Source organism: Oncorhynchus kisutch, linkage group LG6 (assembly GCF_002021735.2).
Source record: "Oncorhynchus kisutch isolate 150728-3 linkage group LG6, Okis_V2, whole genome shotgun sequence".
NCBI classification, from domain to species: domain Eukaryota; kingdom Metazoa; phylum Chordata; class Actinopteri; order Salmoniformes; family Salmonidae; genus Oncorhynchus; species Oncorhynchus kisutch.
The window spans coordinates 35,358,954-35,383,114 of NC_034179.2; the positions used below are offsets into that span (position 1 = coordinate 35,358,954).

At 42.7% G+C, this 24,161-nt stretch overlaps 1 protein-coding gene across 1 annotated transcript in view; it reads left to right on the forward strand.

The window, feature by feature from the left end:
- pigl (phosphatidylinositol glycan anchor biosynthesis, class L) overlaps positions 1–19,690 on the forward strand; it is a 31,045-nt gene extending 11,355 nt beyond the window's left edge. Inside the window, exons 3-8 of the mRNA XM_020485500.2 lie at positions 10,145–10,235; positions 14,304–14,377; positions 14,629–14,696; positions 16,264–16,295; positions 18,311–18,444; positions 19,065–19,690. Coding sequence (XP_020341089.1) covers positions 10,172–10,235; positions 14,304–14,377; positions 14,629–14,696; positions 16,264–16,295; positions 18,311–18,444; positions 19,065–19,193 — 501 coding nt within the window. The 5' untranslated portion in view covers positions 10,145–10,171 and the 3' untranslated portion in view covers positions 19,194–19,690. The remainder of the gene's footprint in view (positions 1–10,144; positions 10,236–14,303; positions 14,378–14,628; positions 14,697–16,263; positions 16,296–18,310; positions 18,445–19,064) is intronic.
- The last annotated feature ends 4,471 nt before the right edge of the window (positions 19,691–24,161 follow it).

The window sequence follows — 24,161 nt, forward strand, 5'->3', positions numbered from 1 at the left end:
CATTTTTGCAAATTTATAAAAAACTGAAATATCACATTTACATAAGCATTCACTTTACTCAGTACATTGTTGAAGCACCTTTGGCAGCGATTACAGCCTAAAGTCTTCTTGGGTATGACGCTACAAGCTTGGCACACCTGTATTTGGGGAGTTTCTCCCATTCTTCTCTGCAGATCCTCTCAAGCTCTGTCAGGTTGGATGGGGAGCGTCACTGCACAGCTATTTCCAGGTCTCTCCAGAGATGTTTGATCGGGTTCAAGTCCAGGCTCTGGCTGGGCCACTCAAGGACATTCAGAGATTTGTCCCAAAGCCACTCCTGCATTGTTTTGGCTGTGTGTTTAGGGTTGTTGTCCTGTTGGATGGTGTACCTTGGCTGTGTGGTTAGGGTCATTGTCCTGTTGGATGGTGAACCTTCACCCCACTCTGAGGTCCTGAGTGCTCTGGAGCAGGTTTTCATCAAGGATCTCTCTGTACTTTGTTCATCTTTCCCTTAATCCTGATAGTCTCCCAGTCGCAGTCTGGCCACTCTACCATAAAGGTCTGATTGGAAGAGTGCTGCAGCGATGGTTGTCCTTCTGGAAGGTTCTCCCATCTCCACAGAGGAACTCTGGAGCCCTGTCAGAGTGACCTTCGGGTTATTGGTCACCTCCTTGACCACGGCCCTTCTCCCCTGATTGCTCAGTTTGGCCAGGCGGCCAGCTCTAGGAAGAGTATTGGTGGTTCCAAACTTCTTCCATTTAAGAATGGTGGAGGCCACTGTGTTCTTGGGGAACTTCGACGCTGCAGACATTTTTTGGTACTCTTCCCCAGATCTCTGAGCTCTAAGGACAATTCCTTCGACCTCATAACTTGTTTTTTCTTCTGACATACACTGTTAACTGTGGGACCTTACAGTATATAGACAGATGTGTGCCTTTCCAAATCATGTCCAATCAATTGAATTTACCACCAGTGGACTCCAAGTTTTAGAAACATCTCAAGGACGATCAATGGAAACATGATGAACTTGTTATAAATGTGCAAAGAAATTATTAAAAACCTGTTTCGTTTGACATTATGGAGTAATGTGTGTAGATTGATGAGGATAACGTAACAATGTCGAAAAAGTCAATGGGTCTGAATACTTTCCAAATGCACTGTATATTAAAGCTCATATTAACTCTCATGAATTAGCTTTATAACTTTGAAATACTAATTACTCTGTGCTAATCAATGTATGCCTCCCATTGTATATCAGAAGGAATCCCCTTTCTGTTACTAGAATAGACAATTGCTATTGTCTGTAGACCTTTAACCAGAATACTTTTTTATCTAGTAGACTGACTAGCTGCGCATATCCAGACATGCATCCGAAGGTGGTATTTTTTTTTTTACCTCAGATAAATAGTGTTCACTGGTAATTAACAATAAATAGGCCTAAGCAGATAATGTATTTTTACCTAATAGTGGTCATTTTGTCCAGTTATTGGTAGACGAGGCGTTCATTGGACAAATTCTCTGGTGGTTCAGAGAGAATGAGAACATCAATGGCGTCATGGCTGTGGTTCAGCGGGATGGATAAGAAGGCTGTGTATTTTTACTTAAAAGGGAAAAAAAGGCCTCCATCATCCTAGTAAAGGAGGCCATGGCTGTATCCCTAATGGCACCATATTCCCTATTTAGTGCACTCCTTTTGACCAGAGCCCATACAGCTCTGGTCAAACCTCAAAGTAGTGCACAGTATAGGGAGTAGGGTGCCATTTGGGATGCAACCCATGGCTGGTATTGGTCCAGAGTCCAGACCACCCCTGGGCTCAGCACCACTGGACACCCCCTTTCAGACACAAACAAAAGGGCCTGGCCAGGTCTTAGCTTCATTGGCTAGAGTCTGCATAGATTATTCACTGTGTGATGGAAATACTTCCTGGAAACTTGGAAAGGGAAAAATCCCATTGTAGAAAATGTTGCATAAAGCTGTGAGAGGGATTTGAATTCTGATTGCTAGATCATTTTAAACTAGGAGGATTTGTGTTTAAATGAAATTTGACCCCTATCCCTCATGACCCCTATCTCTCATGAACTGTCTTTTTCACATATGTACTGTACTGCTCTGTAAAATCTTCTGCGTTTTGCAATTTCATGTTTTTACGAATATTGTTGATGCGCCTGCAAGGTTTACAATCCTCTGGAACAGACCACTGCCTATAATCACTGACTTCTCAGCCCAGCGGGTAGGGGTTGTGTTCAAAAGTGCTCACATTACAGGAAAAAAAGTGGAGGGTGGAAATAAATAGTAGGAGACCTTTCTGTGGACAAATCCCAGTGGCTGTACCAGGAAATTGTGGAGGTTCTCAGAACAGGTCTGTCTGCCGCTTGAGATTATGCACCGCAGTTCACCAGGACAGGAGTGGCCTGGAACTGGCAGTATTAAGATGGCAGCATGCCCAGATTGTCTGCCCCACAGTACATTGTTGGCATTTCATAACCTCACTACCTCCCTTTCCATTTTATCATCTTGACGAGTAGGCCGTCATTGTAAGTAATCATTTGTTCCTAACTGACTTGCCTAGTTAAATAGAGGGTAAATACAAAAATATTGTGCACACAGATCGATGGATCAACTTTGATCTGAATCAGGATGTAAGTGCATGTGTGTTGGTGTGAGCTACACCCCTTATGCTATGACCCTCACCTTGTACTAGTGGCTGACAGCCCACTCTCCTTCCTGTGTTTTTGGTGTTTGCCTAAAAGACTCACCCCCTAAACTACGTTGTAAGATCCCTAGCCCCACCTTCTCTTGCTCTCTCTCACATTTTTCTCTTGCCCTCTTCCCCCCTCTCTCTATCACACACTTTTTTTTTCTCTCTCTCCCCCCTCCCTTGTCTGCTGAAGCCAACTGCTAAGGACCATGGAGTGGATTTTGGAACGGCTCTGAGCCCTTCACATTTCAGCCTCCCAATCCAGGTCACTGTTTTTTTTTTTTTTTTTTCTGTCTGTAAATGTTTGGCCGCAGCTTGGCTACAGTACATTATCAGTATCTTGAGACAAGTGTGTGCAGATGTACATGTACTTCCTCTGGGTCGTCTCAGTTGTCATGTTGACGTGAACTAATAAAGTGAGACATCATTCCCGAGGAGCTGGTCTGTTAGCTGACTAACACAGAGAGGTGGAACACTGGTGTCACTGAGGGAGTCTACACACAGCAGTGCCCTGCCCTAAAATAACCCTACAACCCTCTTACTACGTGCGTGTGTGCATTTGTGCACCTCAGATTCAGTATGAGGTGACTGTTGGATTAGTAACTGCTGTCCAACCAGTGATGCCATCACTAATGTTTTAGGCCCAGTGCTACACCTCCAAGCCCCATCAAATCAAATTGATTTATATAGTCCTTCGTATATCAGCTGATATCTCAAAGTGCTGTACGGAAACCCAGCCTAAACTCCCAAACAGAAAGCAATGCAGGTGTTGAAGCACGTTGGCTAGGAAAAATTCCATAGAAAGGCCCAAACCTAGGAAGAAACCTAGAGGGGAACCAGGCTATGATGGGTGGCCAGTCCTCTTTTGGCTGTGCCGGGTGGAGATTATAACAGAACATGGCCAAGATGTTCATGGTCAAATAATAGGTCTGGGACAGATAGCACGTCCGGTGAACAGGTCAGGATTCCATAGCCGCAGGCAGAACAGTTGAAACTGGAGCAGCAGCACGGCCAGGTGGACTGGGGACAGCAAGGAGTCATCACGCCAGGTAGTCCTGAGGCATGGTCCTAGGGCTCAGGTCCTCCGAGAGAGAAAGAGAGAATTAGAGAGAGTATACTTAAATTCACACAGGACACCAGATAAGGCAGGAGAAGTACTCCAGATATAACAAACTGACCCTAGCCCTCCGACACAAACTACTGCAGCATAAATACTGGAGGCTGAGACAGGAGGGGTCAGGAGACACTGTGTCCCCATCCAATGATTCCCCCGGACAGGGCCAAACAGGAAGGATATAACCCCACCCACTGCCAAAGCACAGCCCCCACACCACTAGAGGGATATCTTCAACCACCAACTTTACCATCCTGAGACAAGGCAGAGTATAGCCCACAAAGATCTCCGCCACGGCACACCCAAGGAGGGGCGCCAACCCAGACAGGAGGATCACATCAGTGACTCAACCCACTCAAGTGACGTACCCCTCCTAGGAACAACATGAAAGAGCACCAGTAAGCCAGTGACTCAGCCCCTGTAATAGGGTTAGAAGCAGAGAATCACAGTGGAAAGAGGGGAACCGGCCAGGCAGAGACCGCAAGGGCTATTCGTTGCTCCAGAGCCTTTCCGTTCACCTTCCCACTCCTGGGCCAGACTACACTCAATCATATGACCCACTGAAGAGATGAGTCTTCAGTAAAGACTTAAAGGTTGAGACCGAGTTTGCGTCTCTGACATGGGTAGGCAGACCGTTCCATAAAAATGGAGCTCTATAGGAGAAAGCCCTGCCTCCAGCTGTTTGCTTAGAAATTCTAGGGACAATTAGGAGGCCTGCGTCTTGTGACCGTAGCGTACGTGTATGTATGTATGTATGTATGCATGTATGGTACGGCAGGATCAAATCAGAGAGGGAGGTAGGAGCAAGCCCATGTAATGCTTTGTAGGTTAGCAGTAAAACCTTGAAATCAGCCCTTGCCTTGACAGGAAGCCAGTGTAGGGAGGCTAGCACGGGAGTAATATGATCAAATTTTTTGGTTCTAGTCAGGATTCTAGCAGCCGTATTTAGCACTAACTGAAGTTTATTTAGTGCTTTATCCGGGTAGCCGGAAAGTAGAGCATTGCAGTAGTCTAACCTAGAAGTAACAAAAGCATGGATACATTTTATTTTTCTGCAGCATTTTTGGACAAACTTTCTGATTTTTGCAATGTTACGTAGATGGAAAAAAGCTGTCCTTGAAACAGTTTTGATATGTTCGTCAAAAGAGAGATCAGGGTCCAGAGTAACGCAGAGGTCCTTCAGTTTTATTTGAGACGACTGTACAACCATTAAGATTAATTGTCAGATTCAACAGAAGATCTCTGTTTCTTGGGACCTAGAACAAGCATCTCTGTTTTGTCTGAGTTTAAAAGTAGAAAGTTTGCAGCCATCCTCTTCCTTATGTCTGAAACACAGGCTTCTAGCGAGGGCAATTTTGGGGCTTCACCATGTTTCATTGAAATGTACAGTTGTGTGTCATCCGCATAGCAGTGAAAGTTAACATTATGTTTTCGAATGACATCCCCAAGAGGTAAAATATATAGTGAAAACAATAGTGGTCCTAAAACGGAACCTTGAGGAACACTGAAATTTACAGTTGATTTGTCAGAGGACAAGCCATTCACAGAGACGAGCTGATATCTTTCCGACAGATAAGATCTAAACCAGGCCAGAACTTGTCCGTGTAGACCAATTTGGGTTTCCAATCTCTCCAAAAGAATGTGGTGATCGATGGTATCAAAAGTAGCACTAAGGTCTAGGAGCACGAGGACCGATGCAGAGCCTCGGTCTGATGCCATTAAAAGGTAATTTACCACCTTCACAAGTGCAGTCTCAGTGCTATGATGGGGTCTAAAACCAGACTGAAGTACTTCGTATACATTGTTTGTCTTCAGGAAGGCAGTGAGTTGCTGCGCAACAGCCTTTTCTAACAATTTTGAGAGGAATGGAAGTTTCGATATAGGCCGATTTTTTGTTTAAAAAAAAAATATTTTCTGGATCAAGGTTTGGCTTTTTCAAGAGAGGCTTTATTACTGCCACTTTTAGTGAGTTTGGTACACATCCGGTGGATAGAGAGACGTTTATTATGTTCAACATAGGAGGGCCAAGCACAGGAAGCAGCTCGTTCAGTAGTTTAACACTGAAAGAGTTAACACATTCACCATAAACTAGGGTTTCATCATTGTCTTTGTACTCTACCTCTTACTTGTTTAGTCCGATTATTGTAACATTTTGCTCTGTTGTAGGCTTTATTCAATGGAGTAGCTCCTCCTTTTAGTGTTCTTGCTGTTGTTTTATTGCCTCAGTGCTAACACTGGTTAACACTGGATATTACTTGCCATAAAGGTCAATTCTCCTTTTGCAGGCAGCCATGAAATGGGAAGCCTTTTGCCAAGGTGAAAAATAGCCCATGCATTTGAATCAGAATTGTTCATCTTTATCAATCAAAAGTGTCATGTTTGTTTGACATGTGTGGACATTGATAACATATCTACAAAGTTTAGGAAAAATTCATGAATACATTATCCCCCAAAAATCATCTAATTTTCCCCTGTACACGCTTTCTCCTCCCTCCCCCGCAGTCAGCAAGTGTTCTCCCTTTCTTCTATGCAGTCGTTCAGTGGTACTGTGATATGATCAGATGATGTCTGGCTGACTGACAGACTGGCTGGCCCTCATCCTCGTCAGACCTTAATGAATAGGACAGCTGTGTTGACAGTCTCTGGGCTGGGCCCCAGTGCATCATGGGGCATGGCTTTTGTTGATCAGCCGTGATCTGAGCCCGATCTACTGCGCTGCCTCTCCACTTGCGCTGGCACGACCTCCATTCACTCTGCCCGCTCCCTGCACTACGTGTGAGAGAGAGAGAGAGCTTGTCGGTCCCAGCAAAAGTTCATCCACTCCCACACAACCCATTATTCATTGGCCTGGAGCACACTGTACTGTAGTCTTCCCTCTGACTGACTACAGCAGTCACTCTATACATGCATCCCAAATTGTACCCTATTCCCAATAAAGTGCACTACATTTGACAAGATACCTATCGGCCTCGGTCAAAAGTAGTGTACTTTATAGGGAATAGAGAGCCATTTGAGACACAGCCCAAGTCCGTCTTCTAACTTCTGCAGAGGTGACTAACTTCAGTGGCCTGCCTCATCACAGCGTCATTTGCCCCTGAGGCGTCCCTCCACCAAGTAGATACTGTATTTCCTAAGGAAGATAAACCTGACCTTTATAGTTCAGTTGGATATGAACTTTCAAGTGTCCTAGCCAACTTGTTGATTTGGTATCCAGTAAGAGTTAAGAGAGTGCAGGAGTCATGTCAGAGTAGAGTCGGAGCATCATCCTCCCCCACTGTGTTTAATTATACATCGATCTGGTGGAAAAAATAGCTTTGGCTGATTTACTGGCTGCTGGCAGGGCAGAGCTGAGGACTAAGAGAAATGCACACACACATATACATACATATACACGCACTGAGGACTGACAGAGAATCTTGTGTTGAGTGGTGCCAACCTCTCACTGTGTTCCCATGTCAGCCACTCAACACACTGCCCTGTCCTGGCCAACTGTTAATACAATTACTCACCACGTATGGGGGAGAAGAATATTAGTCCAAAATAGTCTGATGGTTGAAACACTCCATCGTCTTAAGGGCACACTCTATTTTGGACAGGGGAGATAAAGTGATATGATGGCGCTTATACTAAATAATGTGTGTGTATATTGAGCATTTTTTTGCATAGCAGCCCTTATCTGACTGAACACTGTATTTGCTAGAGCTATTTTAAGCTTCAATACATGTAGGCCTATAAGAGTACAAATAAACATTGTAGACATATTGAAAGTAAAATCACAGCCTATCAACCCCTCTGTAAAAAGATCAAATGTAACAAAACACATGGGCCTATTGTGTAATAGTCCATTTAGAATATACTAGACTTCCCACAGTTCCTAAGTAAATTTAAATATTGCAGTGTTTTCTTTTACATAAGACATTTTGTGTTTCATGTAAATGTGCCGTGAAGGAGTTAACCAACCAGCGTGTGTCTCAGCGTTTTCCCAGCATGTCCTATAAACCTGACAGTGGGGACAGGAGCCTAAGCTTGTCTGGCAGTATCCTAGGCCTCTGGCTGGCCCATGTGACCAGACTAAACAAGGAAAGTGCTGTCTGTCAGTCAGTCAGTCTGTCCTACAGCATAGCACTGCCTCTCTTGTCGACTGGGCCAAAGTTCAACCACTGCATCCAGATGCCTGCAAGCAATTAGACATCCACATGCAAAGCTGCAGGAGGGGGGCTAGGAACGGGGAGGTTACTCTAGGGCGTTTGGCACTGTTGCCATAGTGAAGCTCACTCTGCTGCCTGCATCCCGCTTTGAGGAAAGGTCAGGTAGATCATCTGTCTTTTGTACATATTTCTTCTATTTTTTTCCTCTCCTTGTCCTCTTTTGCTTAGCTACGGTTGTCAGGGTAAAAACTGAATCTTATTTTTTTTCAACCAGGCTTATGGAGGAACAGTAAGTTACAGTTGCACTTCAAAGCCAAATTTGACAACAAATAAACAATAGCTGTTTATTGTGAAGGGTATGTGAGGTTTAAAGTTGATGTGTTTTGGTGTTGTTTATATGTCTTGTTAACGGAGATGAAGTTGTGAAGCCGAATATTCTTGTTTAACGTCTCATGCCTTTGCAACCAGAGAAAATGTCTCATTTTGTGTCACGCTTTACTTTTCTACATTGTGCCTTTCATGCATACTTAGCTAATGACCAATGCTTTGAACCAAAGTCCAACAACATTTGTCATCCAAAACAAAAGAGAACATGGCGCATATGAACATAATTAGGAATCCTACTAATGCAGTAGGAGGGCAGACTACTTCAACCCTAATAACCCCTCCCCCCCGTGATACAGCACCCTTCAGGCCTGACCCCCATAGCCCTGGCAGGCGTTTGATTTGTGTCCTGATCCATCACGTCCCTCCACAGGCACAACTGTCCTGCCCCATTGTTATGAACCAAGGGGGAGGTGGGACGACCTCTATTCACCCTCTACTCCATCACCTCAGCCACCCACCCCCATCTCAAAATGTACAAGACATCAGGTCATTGCTCTCTGTCCAGTGTCTACCCTTTTCTTTCTCCCCGTTTCTCTCTCATTCATCTGCTTTCCTGACGTTGAGCTGTGGTGTTGTTTTTTTTAACCAAGTACGTCAAATGTTATCATGCGTTCTATTAGCCCTATGCATCCGTTTTGCAACAGTCAAACCTCCTATTCTTATTGTTGGTCAGATCAACATGTAACTAGCAGAGAAATGGTTAATCTTTGTGTGAGAGCGAGAGCACTACTGCTTTAGCCAGCCTTCCTAATGAAGCCCTCAGGACTTTGTTTTCATCTGAACTGCCCCGACCCGAGTGTGTCTGAATCACTCTCAACATGCTCCACTGCCTCGCTCTCTCTCCCTCTCTCTTGAATGTTTGATGTCTCTGGAGGGAAAGAGAGGCAGGGGGGAGGGAATGAAAGAGGAAATGGAGAGAGAGGCAAAGAAAGCTGTGAGAGTGATCAGCATGAGTGACACCCCCCCATAAATAGTTGGTGTGATGAGGTTGTCTGATGGACAGACTAGAGTAGCTCAGGGAGGTGTGGGATGCACACCTGGATCCAAATAGTATTTGAAATCTTTTAAATACTATGACTGTTTGATTAAGTCTTCCTCAAGTATGAGATGGGAGGGGTTTGCATTTTTTGGGGCTATTCCATTGGTTTCATTGTGCCAGGAAAACTCAATCAATCACAGATAAACTATTTGAAAGATGTTGAATACTTTCTGAACCCAAGGGTGTGTGTTGTACATGGTCTTTGTTCTCCCTAGGCTGTAGATTCAGTTGAACAGGATACTAAGGCCCCACTGACCCCTAACGGCCAGCTACAGTATACCCTGGCTGGCATACATTCTAAAAGAAAGAGAACCTTTTCAATGGTTGGGTCCAGTGTTCTCCGTGTGTGAATCTTGTGCATTGTAAGAAGTAGGCTACGTATCCATTTTGTTGAGTTGAAGTCAGGCTACTGTTTTGGTTGGTTGGTGTGCTACAGTAGTCTAGCCAGTTAGAGAAGGGTGACATACCTGCATAGCCAGTTTTATCAATGTCCCAAATGGCACCCTATTCCCTATACTGTTTATTACTTTCAACCAGAGCCCCACTGTAACTCTTTGGGGCGTCAGGTTTGAGGTTAGAGCATTAGGCCAGTAACCGGAAGGTTGCTAGATTGAATCCCCGAGCTGAAAAGGTACAAATCTGTCGCTCTGCCCCTGAACAAGGCAGTTAACTCACTGTTCCTAGACCGCCATTGTAAATAAGAATTTGTTCTTAACTGACTTGCCTAGTAAAATAAAGGCTAAATAAACTCTAACGTATGCCCCTCTTCATCTTTCAGAGAACTGCCAGACGATCCCAACGTAGAATGGAGCATCTCAATGGCCTCCTCTCTAATCCTGAAGCACATCAGAGCCCACTCCATCAACCTGGTATGATGACCAACTCATCACTGAAACTCACTATCATTTATCAAGTAGCCAATTCTATACAGTACTGTGTCTGGTTGATTTAATGACTTTTTTTCTCCTGTGAGTGAAGCCACCCTGAAAATGCTAGATTGTTTGTATAGGCAGTTTTCGGACCACAGTCTTCTGGCCATTTGTCAATAGTCTTTTGTATCTGTGTATGTCTCTCACAGGCTCCAAGGGACAGCATGATAATGAACTGAAAGAGGGTCATCATGTCTTCCTTCCTTTGTATTTAGCAGAATATGGTTGTGGTGGTTGGAGCTCAGGTCACTGTCGGCATGTTTACCCCCAGATTTCAATCAACCTTCCAGGAAATTTACCAAAAGGAATTTGGGAATTGAGATCTTAACTCTTTTTTTTTTTTCTTGTCCGTCCGCAACCATTAGTATTCTGACAAAAGCTGAACCCAGTCTGTCTGCTTTCTCAGATAAATAATTATGCAGGAGAGTGCACAGCAGGATGCTAGCAATTTCCCTCAAAACCAAACAGTTCAGTGTAGGTTATTTTGATCAGACTACCAAACAGTTGGATGGATATTTCTTCCCCTTCAAATTGTATTTGTCACATGCACCGAATACAACAGACCTTACTGTGAAATGCTTACCTACAAGCCCTTAACCAACAATGCCGTTTTCAAAAGTCAGTAAGAACATTTAGCTAAATAAACTAAAGGAAAAATAGTAATAAAATAACAATAGCGAGGCTAAGTCTTCAGATCCCTTGACATTTTCCACATTTTGTTAACTTAAATAGTTTTTTCCCTAATCAATCTACACACAATATCTCCATAATGACAAAGCAAAACGTTTTTATTAAACATATTTGCAAATGTTTGAAAAATAAACTGAAATATCACATTTACATAAGTATTCAGACCCTTTACTCAGTACTTTGTTGAAGCACCTTTGGCAGCGATTACAGCCTAGAGTCTTCTTGGGTATGACGCTATAAGCTTGGCACACCTGTATTTGGAGAGTTTCTCCCATTCTTCTCTGCAGATCCTCTCTTGCTCTGTCAGGTTGGATGGGGAGCATTGCTGCACAGCTATTTTCATGTCTCTCCAGAGAGATGCCGCTGAAAAACATCCCCACAGCATGGTGCCGTCTCGTCTGTTCCCTGTCTCGGAGCTCTACGGACAATTCCTTCGACCTCATGGCTTGGTTTTTGCTCTGACATTCCATTTCAACTGTGGGACCTTATATAGACAGGTGTATGCCTTTCCAAATCATGTCAAATCAATTGAATTTATCACAGGTAGACTACAATTAAGTTGTAGAAACATCTCAGTGATGATCAATGGAAACAGGATGCACCTGAGCTCAATTTCGAGTTAGAGTAAGTCTGTAACGTAACAAATTGTGGAAATTGTGGAAAACACCAAGGGGTCTGAATACAAGGGTTACCGGTACAGTGTCAATGTGCAGGGGCACAGGTTAGTCGAGGTAATATGTACATGTGTGTTGGAGTGTCAGTGTAGTATGTGTGAGTGTATGGTTTGAATCCAGTAAGTGTACATTGAGCCTGTGCAAGAGAGTCAGTGCAATATAATAAGAATTAAATAAGGGGATCAATGTAAATAGTCTGGGAACTGTTCAGCAGTCTTATCAAATCAAATCAAATTTATTTATATAGCCCTTCGTACATCAGCTGATATCTCAAAGTGCTGTACAGAAACCCAGCCTAAAACCCCAAACAGCAAGCAATGCAGGTGGAGAAGCACAGTGGCTAGGAAAAACTCCCTAGAAAGGCCAATACCTAGGAAGAAACCTAGAGAGGAACCAGGCTATGTGGGGTGGCCAGTCCTCTTCTGGCTGTGCCGGGTGGAGATTATAACAGAACATGGTCAAGATGTTCAATGTTCATAAATGACCAGCATGGTCGAATAATAATAAGGCAGAACAGTTGAAACTAGAGCAGCAGCACAGTCAGGTGGAAGTTGAAACTGGAGCAGCAGCATGGCCAGGTAGACTGGGGACAGCAAGGAGTCATCATGTCAGGTAGTCCTGGGGCATGGTCCTAGGGCTCAGGTCAGTTGAAACTGGAACAGCAGCATGGCCAGGTGGACTGGGGACAGCAAGGAGTCATCATGTCAGGTAGTCCTGGGGCATGGTCCTAGGGCTCAGGTCCTCCGAGAGAGAGAAAGAAAGAGAGAAGGAGAGAATTAGAGAACGCACACTTAGATTCACACAGGACACCGAATAGGACAGGAGAAGTACTCCAGATATAACAAACTGACCCCAGCCCCCCGACACATAAACTACTGCAGCATAAATACTGGAGGCTGAGACAGGAGGGGTCAGGTGGCTTGGGGGTAGAAGCTGTTAAGGATCCTTTTGGTCCCAGACTTGGAGTTCCGGTGCCTCTTGCCATGGGGTAGCAGAGAGAACAGTCTATGACTTGCGTGGCTGGGGTCTTTGACAATTTTTGGGGCCTTCCTCTGACACCGCCTGGTATACACTCTTAGAAAAAAACCAGAATGGGTTCCTGTCCCCATAGGAGAAACCTTTGAAGAACTTATTTTGGTTACATGTAGAACCCTTTTGGTTCCAGGTAGAACCCTTTCCACAGGGAGTTCTACATGCAATCCAAATGGGTTCTACCTGGAACCAAAAAGGGTTCTCGTATGGGGACAGTCGCAGAACTTTTGGAGGATCTGAGGAGCCAAGCCAAATCTTTTCAGCTTCCGGAAGGGGAATAGGTGTTGTCGTGCCCTGTTCACGACTGTCTTGGTATGATGGGTCCTTAGTGATGTGGACACAAAGGAACTTGAAGCTCTCGACCTGCTCCACTACAGCCCCTTCGATGTGAATGGGGGCTTACTCTGCCCTTTGTCTTGCTCAGAGGTTGTTGTCCTGGCACCACACTGTCAGGTCTCTGTCAGGTCTCATCGTCGTCGGTGATCAGGCCTACCACCACGGTGTCGTTGGCAAACTTAATGGTGGTGTTGGAGTTGTGTGTGGCCACGCAGTCGTGGATGAACAGAGAGTACAGGAGGGGACTAAGCACGTACCACTGAGGGGCCCCTGTGTTGAGGGTCAGCGTGGCGGATGTGTTGTTGCCTACGCTTACCACCTGGGGTGCGGCCCGTCAGGAAGTCCAAGGTTCTAGTTGCAGAGGGAGGTGTTCAGTCCCAGGGTCTTTAGTTTAGTGATGAGCTTGGAGGGCACTATGGCATTGAACACTGAGCTGTAGTTAATGAACAACATTCTAGGTAGGTGTTCCCTTTGTCCAGGTGGGAAAGGGCCGTGTGGAGTGCAATAGAGATTGCGTCATCTGTGCATCTGTTGGTGAGGTATGCGAGTTGGAGTGGATCCAGGGTGTCTGGGATGAAGGTGTTGATGTGAGCCATGACCAGCCTTTCAAAGCATTTCATGGCTATAGATGTGAGTGCTATGGGGCGGTAGTCATTTAGGCAGGTTACCTTGGCTTTCTTGGGCACAGGGACTATGGTGGTCTGCTTGAAACATGTAGGTATTACAGACTGGGTCAGGGAGAGGTTAAAAATGTCAGTGAAGACACTTGCTAGCTGTTAAGGATTATGCACAAAGATGAACTAAATCATAAAAGAGACTACAGAAATATAAAGTATTCCACCTTTCCCATAATATAACCTATTCGTATTGGTTTACTGCTGTTACAGTTTTTAGCATGTAAGTCTAAGCCTAGAACAAGCAAAAAAAGAGTTGAAGCAGATATCCTTGGAACCCATTTTTATTATCTGTTCGGTTTGGCAACAACTAATATTTCCAGAAACTGGTGTTTGAACGTGTAATCATTTTTTGCCTCCAAGTCAACTCTGGCAGATGTAAAATGTCTCCCTCAGGCCAGTAAATGGCAAGACATGACCCTGCTCTCGGTTAGAAGGTGTGTGGTGTCCACCTTTTATGTTTGGTTTCAGGGACACAATCATGGTACATTTATCCTCTGCCTCACTCAAAAACTGCTGTGTCTTTAGTCAAGTTGTTTTTCTTTCCCTTTTGACCTGCTTGCTCCCCCTTTTCCCTTTCCCCATCTTCCCTTGGTTCTCAGGTGAACAGGCATACAGACAGAAAAAAGCTCTTAAATATCAGTTGTCTCCAGCCAAGCTGCATTCTGCTGTCAGTGTGAGTCCCAGATGGCACCCTATTCTAGCACACGACTTTTGACCAGGGCCCATAGGACTGCACTATAGAGGGAATAGAGTGCCATTTGGGAGGCAGGCAGAGACACCGACATTCAAGACACGCCTCCATTAACCAAACAGTGAACGTGCATCTCTTTCTTTGGCATGTAGCCAACATTTCACATTGATATTTGATACTTTATGCCATAACATAAAATAACTATCTTCAAATGAACATTGTTGTTGTTTCAGGTGCTGACCTTCGATGGAAGGGGAGTGAGTGGCCATAGCAATCACACTGCCATCTACAAGGCTGTCAGGTACGAACGAGACTTTAAACACTGTCCATCATTCTAAGGCTGACACGTGTGTGTCCTTTTAGATTTTATTGTATTTTAAAATGCCGTTTTTGATCCGTTTGTGGAAAGCACGTCGTCCCAAGGGATGTACCCTAGGACACACATATTGTCCACAGATCCAGAACCTGGACAAGAAACCAGCCTTGTAGGCGACATTCCTATACTTCATTATTATAAAACATACATACACCACATACTAAAGATCCCAACCTCCCCACTCCCCTACAAACAAACAAACACAGAAGCATTCAAAAACACACACACACTATTTTGCATGATTCCTCTGTTGCACAGTTGAGAGGGCATCCAAACCCACACTCCACCAATGGATCTGCAGATGGCCCTGCTCTCAGAAACCCACAGGAAATCACGTCCTGAAGAAAGGAGGGTGGAGAACTAGATGAGGAGAGAAGGATCGCTCTGGTCTGGAGAACTGAATAGGACACCAGTCCAACAGTTGCATCAGACTGTTGTGAAATAAAATCAAATTAATGTTTTTGTGTTTTGTCATATCACAGTCTCTCATGATAGACTGGAATAAATGTTTAAAATCGAGGAGCTGGCCTGTGCGCACAAGATATTTGGTTCTGGGTTCCTTCCGAAATTATTGTGATATGTAGCTACACTACAGTGTAGTACAGTGAGTGAACAGAACAGGTGTGTTCATTGACTAGTGCTGCCTGCTTGGTCTCTTCCTCTCTGAGCTAAGCCTCCCTGGCTCTCCTCCAACACCCAGACCTCATCCCTAGTAGGAGAGGATGAGTGTGTTGTGTTGTGTTGTCCAGATCATATCCCATGATTCCCATTAGACTTAAACTCACAAGTGATGCCCCCCATTTTATAAAAATAAAAAGATTGTGCAAGTAAATGTATAAAGCCATCAGTGTTTTGTTACCTTGGTGTAAGTCTGCAGTGAGAGCTTGTACTGAACAGGAAGGAGGAGAAGTGAAATGTCCTCTAGCGTTCAGACCGTGATGAGAGTGTGAGAGGGAGAGTTACTGTAGCGAATGTGGAATGTGACATGGAAGATCCAGAGACCATAATCCACTCATAAGTTATCATGAACCACAATTCATTAGAACACATCAACAGGTTGTTGCAGCTGCTATTACTGTCTCACCATCATCAATAATTGAGGAGACAACTATTCCCTATTGCAAATTATCCTATTCCTAACATTTGACAGGCTACTTTGCTGCCTTGCCGCTTCCCCTTGTGAAGGCTTAAGCTATTCACCTTTTAGCCATTTGAGCTGTAGCCAGAGAAACTGAACCGTTGGCTCTAATATGGCTGGAAGGACCATACTTTGTCCTGAAAAGGTTGTGTGTGGTTCACACCCACAAACTTTTTCACTGTCCTGAACTTTGGCAGTGTAATTAGTTCACTTCCAAATTGTATGTAACTATTTGTCTCATAGGCTTACTTGCAAGAAAATCCTACAGATAGGAAAAGCAAGTCAAAGTTTGTGTGCTTAGGCCTCCAATAACTACTGTGTTGATGTTGTTTTTTTGCTTGTCTCTACCAACAGCTACCTGGCTTCCATTGGCAAAATACCAGATGGCGAGTATTTAACCTTTACATTTTTATTTGGCCAAGCACATCTCAAATACCTATATTTGGATGATCATTATCAGCATGGTAAGGTATTTAGCCTATTATTAATTATACACCTAAAAACATTTGCATCAATTACATGACATGATGGTAAATGGAGTACAAACTGGTACACTTATAAACTCAGGACAAGAAGAGAGAAGTTATCCTAAAGCAGTGTAGTTGGAACTGGAGTCTTGGCAAAGACTGCCATCTAGTGTTGAAATTTGTGTGTGTCACTTGCACTTCTCAGTCAGCTTCGAGGCATTAGGAACACAACAAACTATCAGCCAGTGCTTCACCATTTGTTCCTTTCTCCCAGCTGGATATGAATCTATTCTCATTAACACCCTCCCTCCTCTGTTAGACTTATTTCCTCCAACTCATCATGGCTTTGGCCTTTGTAAGATAGTGGAGCCACATCGTCACAGCTCTGTGTTGCATCCTCAGTCCAGGCCAGGGTCAAACGTTTAAACCCTCTTAATATAGCATCTTGGCAGATCTCTCTCACTCTCCATCTCTCATGTTTTTCTCCCTAGTTAACTCCCTCTGCCTCCCTCCCTGAACTCTGCTGTAAACCTTCCTCTTACATAATATTCAAACCCTTGACCCCTGCTGTCTATATCGCTATTGGTATTTTATTAGGATCCCCATTAGCTGTTGCAAAAGCAGCAGTTACTCTTCCTGGGGTCCACACAAAACATGAAACATAATACAGAACTTCAATAGGCAAGAACAGCTCAAAGACAGAACTACATAAAAATTTAAAAAATGGCACACGTAGCCTACATATCAATGCATACACACAAACTATCTAGGTCAAATAGGGGAGAGGCGTTGTGCTGCGAGGTGTTTCTTTATCTGTTTTTTTAACCAGGTTGACTGTTTATTTGAACAATATGAGATGGAAGGAAGTTCCATGCAATTGGGGCTCTATATAATACTGTACCCTTTCTTGAATTTGTTCTGGATTTGGGGACTGTGAAAAGACCCCTGGTGGCATGTCTGGTGGGATAACTGTGTCAGAGCTGTGTGTAATTTGACGATGCAAACGATTTGGGATTTCAACACAATGTTTCTTTTAAAAAGAAGGGATGCAGTCAGTCTCTCCTCAGCTCTTAGTCAAGAGAGACTGGCACGCATAGTATTTATATCAGCTCTCTGTTTACAATTAAGAGCAAAATCTTGATATTGTAAATGAAGTTACTGTTATACTAGATAATGATATTACTGTGCCCCATCATGGCTCACACTAGACAATATTGCATGTTTTAAGTGACATTGAGGCATTTAGAGTGGCACTGTCTTGATCAAAAGGAGGAAACAAACAAGACCATTTAACACTCTGTACCCTGTCCTACTTTCCTGTGATCTAGAGCAGACAAGAGAGAACACCTTTCTATTACAGTAGGATGTGAGATCAACCTGTTGATTAGATTTCAGCCAGGACCATTTTATCCAGTGATGAGCATCGTTGAGAGAGGGATGGTTCCTATCGCAATAGTTGATTAGCTGTAAACATGCCACACCAAGACCTTACTGTACATGAGTGTGCTATCACATTGGTACTCTGCATTCAGTGTTGAGAGGGAGATAAACCTCAGTGTGATTCTAAAGCCTGTTCACACAGTTGCATACTATAATCCCCTCTCATTTTCACCAGCTTACCCAAAGCCTCTTTTGCCCAATGAACCATTTACTGTAGATATCCAAGTCTCCCAAAAACATGGGGTAATATGACTGTACAAACCCACAGTAACTCTTTGCTAGTAGCTACATTTCCTGTCTGGTCATATTTTCCTCCACTTGAAATATGGCTTGTCTTTCCATTTCTTTGTCTCCAAGACTTTAACACACTAATTATACTACATTTATGTCATGTAACCCTGTAAATGATCTCTGTTTTTCATTGACATTCTGGGTGAGATGTAAATTGCACAAAAGGTACACTAACTAGGCTAGGATTCTCCATTCTCCCACAGACTGCAGTCTCCTCTCTCTGTTGACCATTGGTGTTCTCAGGAAGTACCTCTCCTTCCTGGAGCTGCCTATCAGCTGGCTCCTCCCATCAGATCTCTGCTGCGTCATAGGCTCAAAGGGCTACATTCAAGCTAAGGTGAGCCTGTCATCAGCCTATACTATCAGGCTTGAAATAGACATGTTACGGCAGTTCCACTAACATCTCTTCCCCTATTATTATGGGACAAACGTCGTCAATACATGTAATAGCCTAGTAGATGTATAGTTAGGGTGAGGCATGTATAAAAACAGCATTGGGATTTACACACAGTGAAAGTCCTCGCTCTCTCTTTCTCTATGGAAGTGAAATTAGGTCTCAACACCTGAATTGACTGGTACTGGCACTGTGTACATAGATCAATATTTATAGTGAAATATGCTATATCAGCGTTAGAGAAAATTGTCAGACACCCCTCGCTGGACATCAGACATAAAGATTGATTTGAACTTCTGGAGACATTTGTGTTTTTACCATGCATCAATATTTATAGGGAAATACATTACATGAACGCAGTGCCAGTACCAGTCAATTCACTTTTATTGAGAAAGAGTGAGGACTTAGGGATCACCTTATACACTTGCAGATGTAAATCCCAATGCTATTTTTAAACATGCCTCACTCTGTCTGTAATGACTGATGTCCAGCGAGGGGTGTCTGACAATTTTCTCTACCGCTGATAGATCTTTCTCTAGTCTAATAGACTCTTTATTCACCAGAGGGCCATGCTCTGTCACCGTACCCAGCTCCTGTGGTTTCGTTACCTCTACATTTGGTTTTCACGCTACATGATTATCAATACATTCCAAGTTATTGATCAAGGACCAAAGAATCTGAAGATCTATTAGTGAAAAATTAGGTTCCTGATTAATCTTCTGAGAATACTGTTACTTGGGTTTGTTAATCTTACTGTAATCAGTTTGTGCATCTTTTTATATGTTTTGCCTCATCTGACATATTGATCTCATAGCACTGATATATTCAGACATACCTATTGCTAGCTATTGATTGAATGTAGATATTATATTTTTCTAAATTTTTGTTGTTGAAGGAAATACACTATTAAAGTTTCTCTTCCACTCATTGCCAACATTGTTAGTTGGGAACAGATGACTTATCGTTAATACACTATTTTCAGTTTACTGTAAAAATGTTGACATATACTGATACTGTAAATGAATAGTGAATTTGTCAAATGTAAGTAAAATGTGAATACATAGACATTGATTGTAACCAAACAGGGTAGGTTTGGTCCTTTTTTATTTTTGTAAATTATGTACAAAAGTTAGAACAAATGTTCAAATTGTTAATGAACCAATAAAGTTAATTTGATTTAGAAGAAAAATGTGTCTCAGTTATAATTCAATAAAGGACTGTGTTTGATCTCAGCTACAGTTGAAGTCGGAAGTTTACATGCACTTAGGTTGGAGTCAATCAATCTGGTTTTTTAACCACTCCACAAATTTCTTGTTAACAAACTATAGTTTTGGCAAGTCGGTTAGGACATCTACTTTGTGCATGACACAAGTAATTTTTCCAACAATTGTTTACAGACAGATTATTTCACTTAAGTCACTGTATCACAATTCCTGTGGGTCAGAAGTTTACATACACAAAGTTGACATTGCCTTTAAACAGCTTGGAAAATTCCAGAAAATGTCATCATGGCTTTAGAAGCTTCTAATTGACATCAGTTGAGTCAATTGGTGTACCTGTGGATGTATTTCAAGGCCTACCTTAACTCAGTGCCTCTTTGCTTGACATTATGGGAAAATCAAAAGAAATCCGCGAAGACCTCAGAAAAAAATGTGTAGACCTCCACAAGTCTGGTTCATCCTTGGGAGCAATTCCCAAATGCCTGAAGGTACCACATTCATCTGTACAAACAATAGTACCCAAGTATAAACACCATGGGACCACGCAGCTGTCATACCGCTCAGGAAGGAGACACATTCTGTCTCCTAGAGATGATTGTACTTTTGTGCGAGAAGTGCAAATCAATTTCAGAACAACAGCAAAGGACCTTGTGACAATGCTGGAGGAAACCGGTACAAAAGTATCTATATCCACAGTAAAACGAGTCTTATGTCGACATAACCTGAAAGGCCGCTCAGCAAGGAAGAAGCCACTGCTCCAAAACCGCCATAAAAAAGCCCGACTACGGTTTGCAACTGCACATGGGGACAAATATCGTACTTTTTGGAGAAATGTCCTCTGGTCTGATGAAACAAAAATAGAACTGGTTGGCCATAATGACCTTCGTTATGTTTGGAGGAAAAAGGGGGATGCTTGCAAGCTGAAGAACACCATCCCAGGGTGGGGGGGGGTTCATGTTGTGGGAGTGCTTTGCTGCAGGAGGGACTGGTGCATGTCACAAAATAGATGGCATCGTGAGGAAGGAAAATTATGTGAAGCAATATCTCAAGACATCAGGAAGTTAAAGCTTGGTCGCAAATGGGTCTTCCAAATTAACAATGATCCCAAGCATACTTCCTAAGTTGCTTAAGGACAAAAAAGTCAAGGTATTGGAGTGGCCATCACAAAGCCCTGACCTCAATCCTATAGAAAATTTGTTGGCAGAACTGAAAAGGCGTGTGTGAGCAAATAGGCCTACAAACCTGACTCAGTTACACCAGCTCTGTTAGGAGGAATGGGTCAAAATTCACCCAACTTATTGTGGGAAGCTTGTGGAAGGCTACCCTAAACGTTTGACCCAAGTTCAACAATTTAAAGGCAATGCTACCAAATATTAATTGAGTTATTGTAAACTTCTGACCCACTGGGAATGTGATGAAAGAAATAAAAGCTGAAATAAATCATTGTCTCAACTATTATTCTCACATTTCACATTCTTAAAATAAAGTGGGGATCCTAACTGACCTAAGACAGGGAATTTTTACTAGGATTAAATGTCAGGAATTGTGAAAAACGGAGTTTAAATGTATTTGGCTAAGGTGTATGTAAACTTCCGACTTCAACTGTATGTGTTTCTGCTACAGGCTTGGACAAGTCTCTGATATTCGGGTGGTTTTTCATGGTCTCCTCATACTTCTGTCCACAGAACTTCTCTACTGTCACACTGCGTACAGTACCTGGGTCCAAACAGTGAGGAGCTATGCCTAGGGTGGGAACACACAAACCTTTTTGTTCAGTTTCATGCATGAGAGACACTTCTAACCTATTGCTATCGTCACCGTTTTACCACAAACAACAATACAAGGCATGTTTTAGGTTTACATAATAAGCAAAGGTAAACATGACTGCTACTGTGTTTCTTACTGGTTGTCCTTACCATATCCATCTGGATTGGAACGTGGGGTGAAGAAACTCTGGACTCCACAGGTACTACAAAATGTGTGCTTCCCAATGTGTGTATTAAATGTATATGTGTTAATAATCTCCAAACCCTGAAACAAGAAATTAACCAAATTAACATTCAAACTGACCAACCTGGTAGAGCTATTACCAAACATCACCCTGTACAAATGTTGTATTACCTGTAAAAGGTTAAACTGATTTTCTGGCACAATGAAATGATGGTTTTGCTTCTTGGTGCAGATGCTACAGCTAGATAAAGAAACCAGAATGAGTCATATTGTGATGGACATAGTAAATTATAATTCCGTAATAGAAATATGATTGTAAAATAATCAAAAGACAGTTCATCTACAGAGATTTTGTCATTTGGGCAGGAAGTGAGTAAACATTCGCTGAGCCAGAACAGCCCATAGTTTCTTTTTATTTTTGCTCATTCTCAAACCTGTATCTCCAATTCTCCATCACTATAAATTGGGGCCCCAGATTTGCATTGTTTTCCTTTCTGTTATCCTCCTAAGACCCAGCAATTCATTTTTCCTCTAGTGGACATCAGTTCTTGGTCCTTATCTCCGAGGCCACTGTATTAAGAACTGTTGTCCCTTTGAGAGGACATTCTGGGCTTTTCAATGATATCACGTGTGGGGGTGTGACCTTGACAACCCTATATTCCTGGTTCTTAAAAACAATTGCACATTTTATGGACATTTGAAAATAAGTGTAATTATGAATTGTAATTTTGGTGAGTTGGAAATTCACATTGTTTCTAGAAAATAAATATCTCAGGAATAGTGAAGGGAGATGTAAGGACTGTGTAATCATTTTCTTCACATTAAATAAGAGCGTATTAAGAAATATCCTGTAGTGGACACCTGGATGCAACAACTATGTATTTCACCTACTGTACCCATGTACATTTTTCATATTTATGTCCTAATGACCACTACAGAGGGCAATTTTGCACTTACAATAAAATATTAATATTTTTAGACATGTTTTGTTTTTTCACCCCAAACACTAATGTAAAAATTAAAATAATCCCCAATTTTTTTTGCTGTTGCAGTGAACCGTATCTGTAATGGATCACTGTTGAAATGTTGCAGATCATACTCGCAGTCGAAAACCAGAAGGTCTGGGGAATTCCAGACTTCGAATCTGACAGCCCCACAATGGCATCCGCCTGTGTGCTTCACTCGTTCCACCCTGTGTGAAGCAACACAACACATTTAGACTGTTCATGAGGCATGACAACTTCAATACGAGTTTAAAATTCTGTTCATAGACAAGACATTTTGCTACACACCGTTTTTCCATTGCAACGTTTAATGAAATTGAAAACGAATTCCAGTGTATTCCATTAAATATGTTTTGAAATCGATGATCAGAAATGTCAGCAAGTAAAAATCCCTCAAGCACTACTGTAGTTTGTCGGTTGATATTGCGAGAGAAAGTCCCTTATTGCCTGTGAGCAATATGAGATGGCTCTAAATATGGCTCTGCATTACATTGCCAACTTCTGCTTGAACCATGTTCTACTCCACTCTCACCATGCATGCTGAATCATGCTTTCCCAAAATATTGATACTCTTCTCTTCATTCTTGTCACCAGAGGGCCATGCTCTGTCACCGTAGACCCATTCAACTACTGTGGTTTCACTGCCTCTATCAAAGAGTACCAATATAAAAATGATTTAGCATAATGAACACTTTAAATGAATTGTGAACTTGCAGAAAGAAATACACAGACACTTTAGAGATTGGTTGTGACCAAACAGAGTAGGTTTGGTCTTTTTATTTAAGATTTTTTTGGGAAAGTTGATTTGTATTACTGAGCCAAACAGTTGGCTCAGTAATACAATATGGGGCTGTTTGTTTCTATCTCAGCTGTGTGTGTCTGCAAGAGGCTTGGTTCTATGGCTTGGACATGCCTTTGATAGTCTGGTGGTTCTGCATGCTCTCCTCCCACTTCTTTCCACAGAACTTCTCTACTGTCACACTGCGCACAGTACCTGTGTCCAGACAGTGAGGAGCTACGCCTGGGGAAAAACAAACACACACATACACAAACCAGTCTGTTAACTTTCTTGCATGGGACACATTCCAACAGCCCATCCTCCTTGTTTAACCACAAATATTACATGGCACGTCAGCATAAAGGAAAAGCCAACATGCATGATTGATACTGGTCGTCCTTACCATATCCATCAGGATTGGAGCGTGGGGTGTAGAAACTCTGGACTCCACAGATCCTACAGAATGTGTGCTTGGCAGCGTGTGTATTGAATGTATATGTGGTCAGATGATCCCAACCCTGTAAAACAAGACAATCAACTAAGTTAAATATTCATTAATTGCAGGATTCACTAGCAATTAACCTGAACCATATATAAATATATTTTGAGTGAATCTGTTAGAAACCTCTATACATTGTCCTACCTGTAAAAGGGTAAACTGATTTTTTGGTACAATGAAATGACGGTTCTGCTTCTTGGTGCAAATAC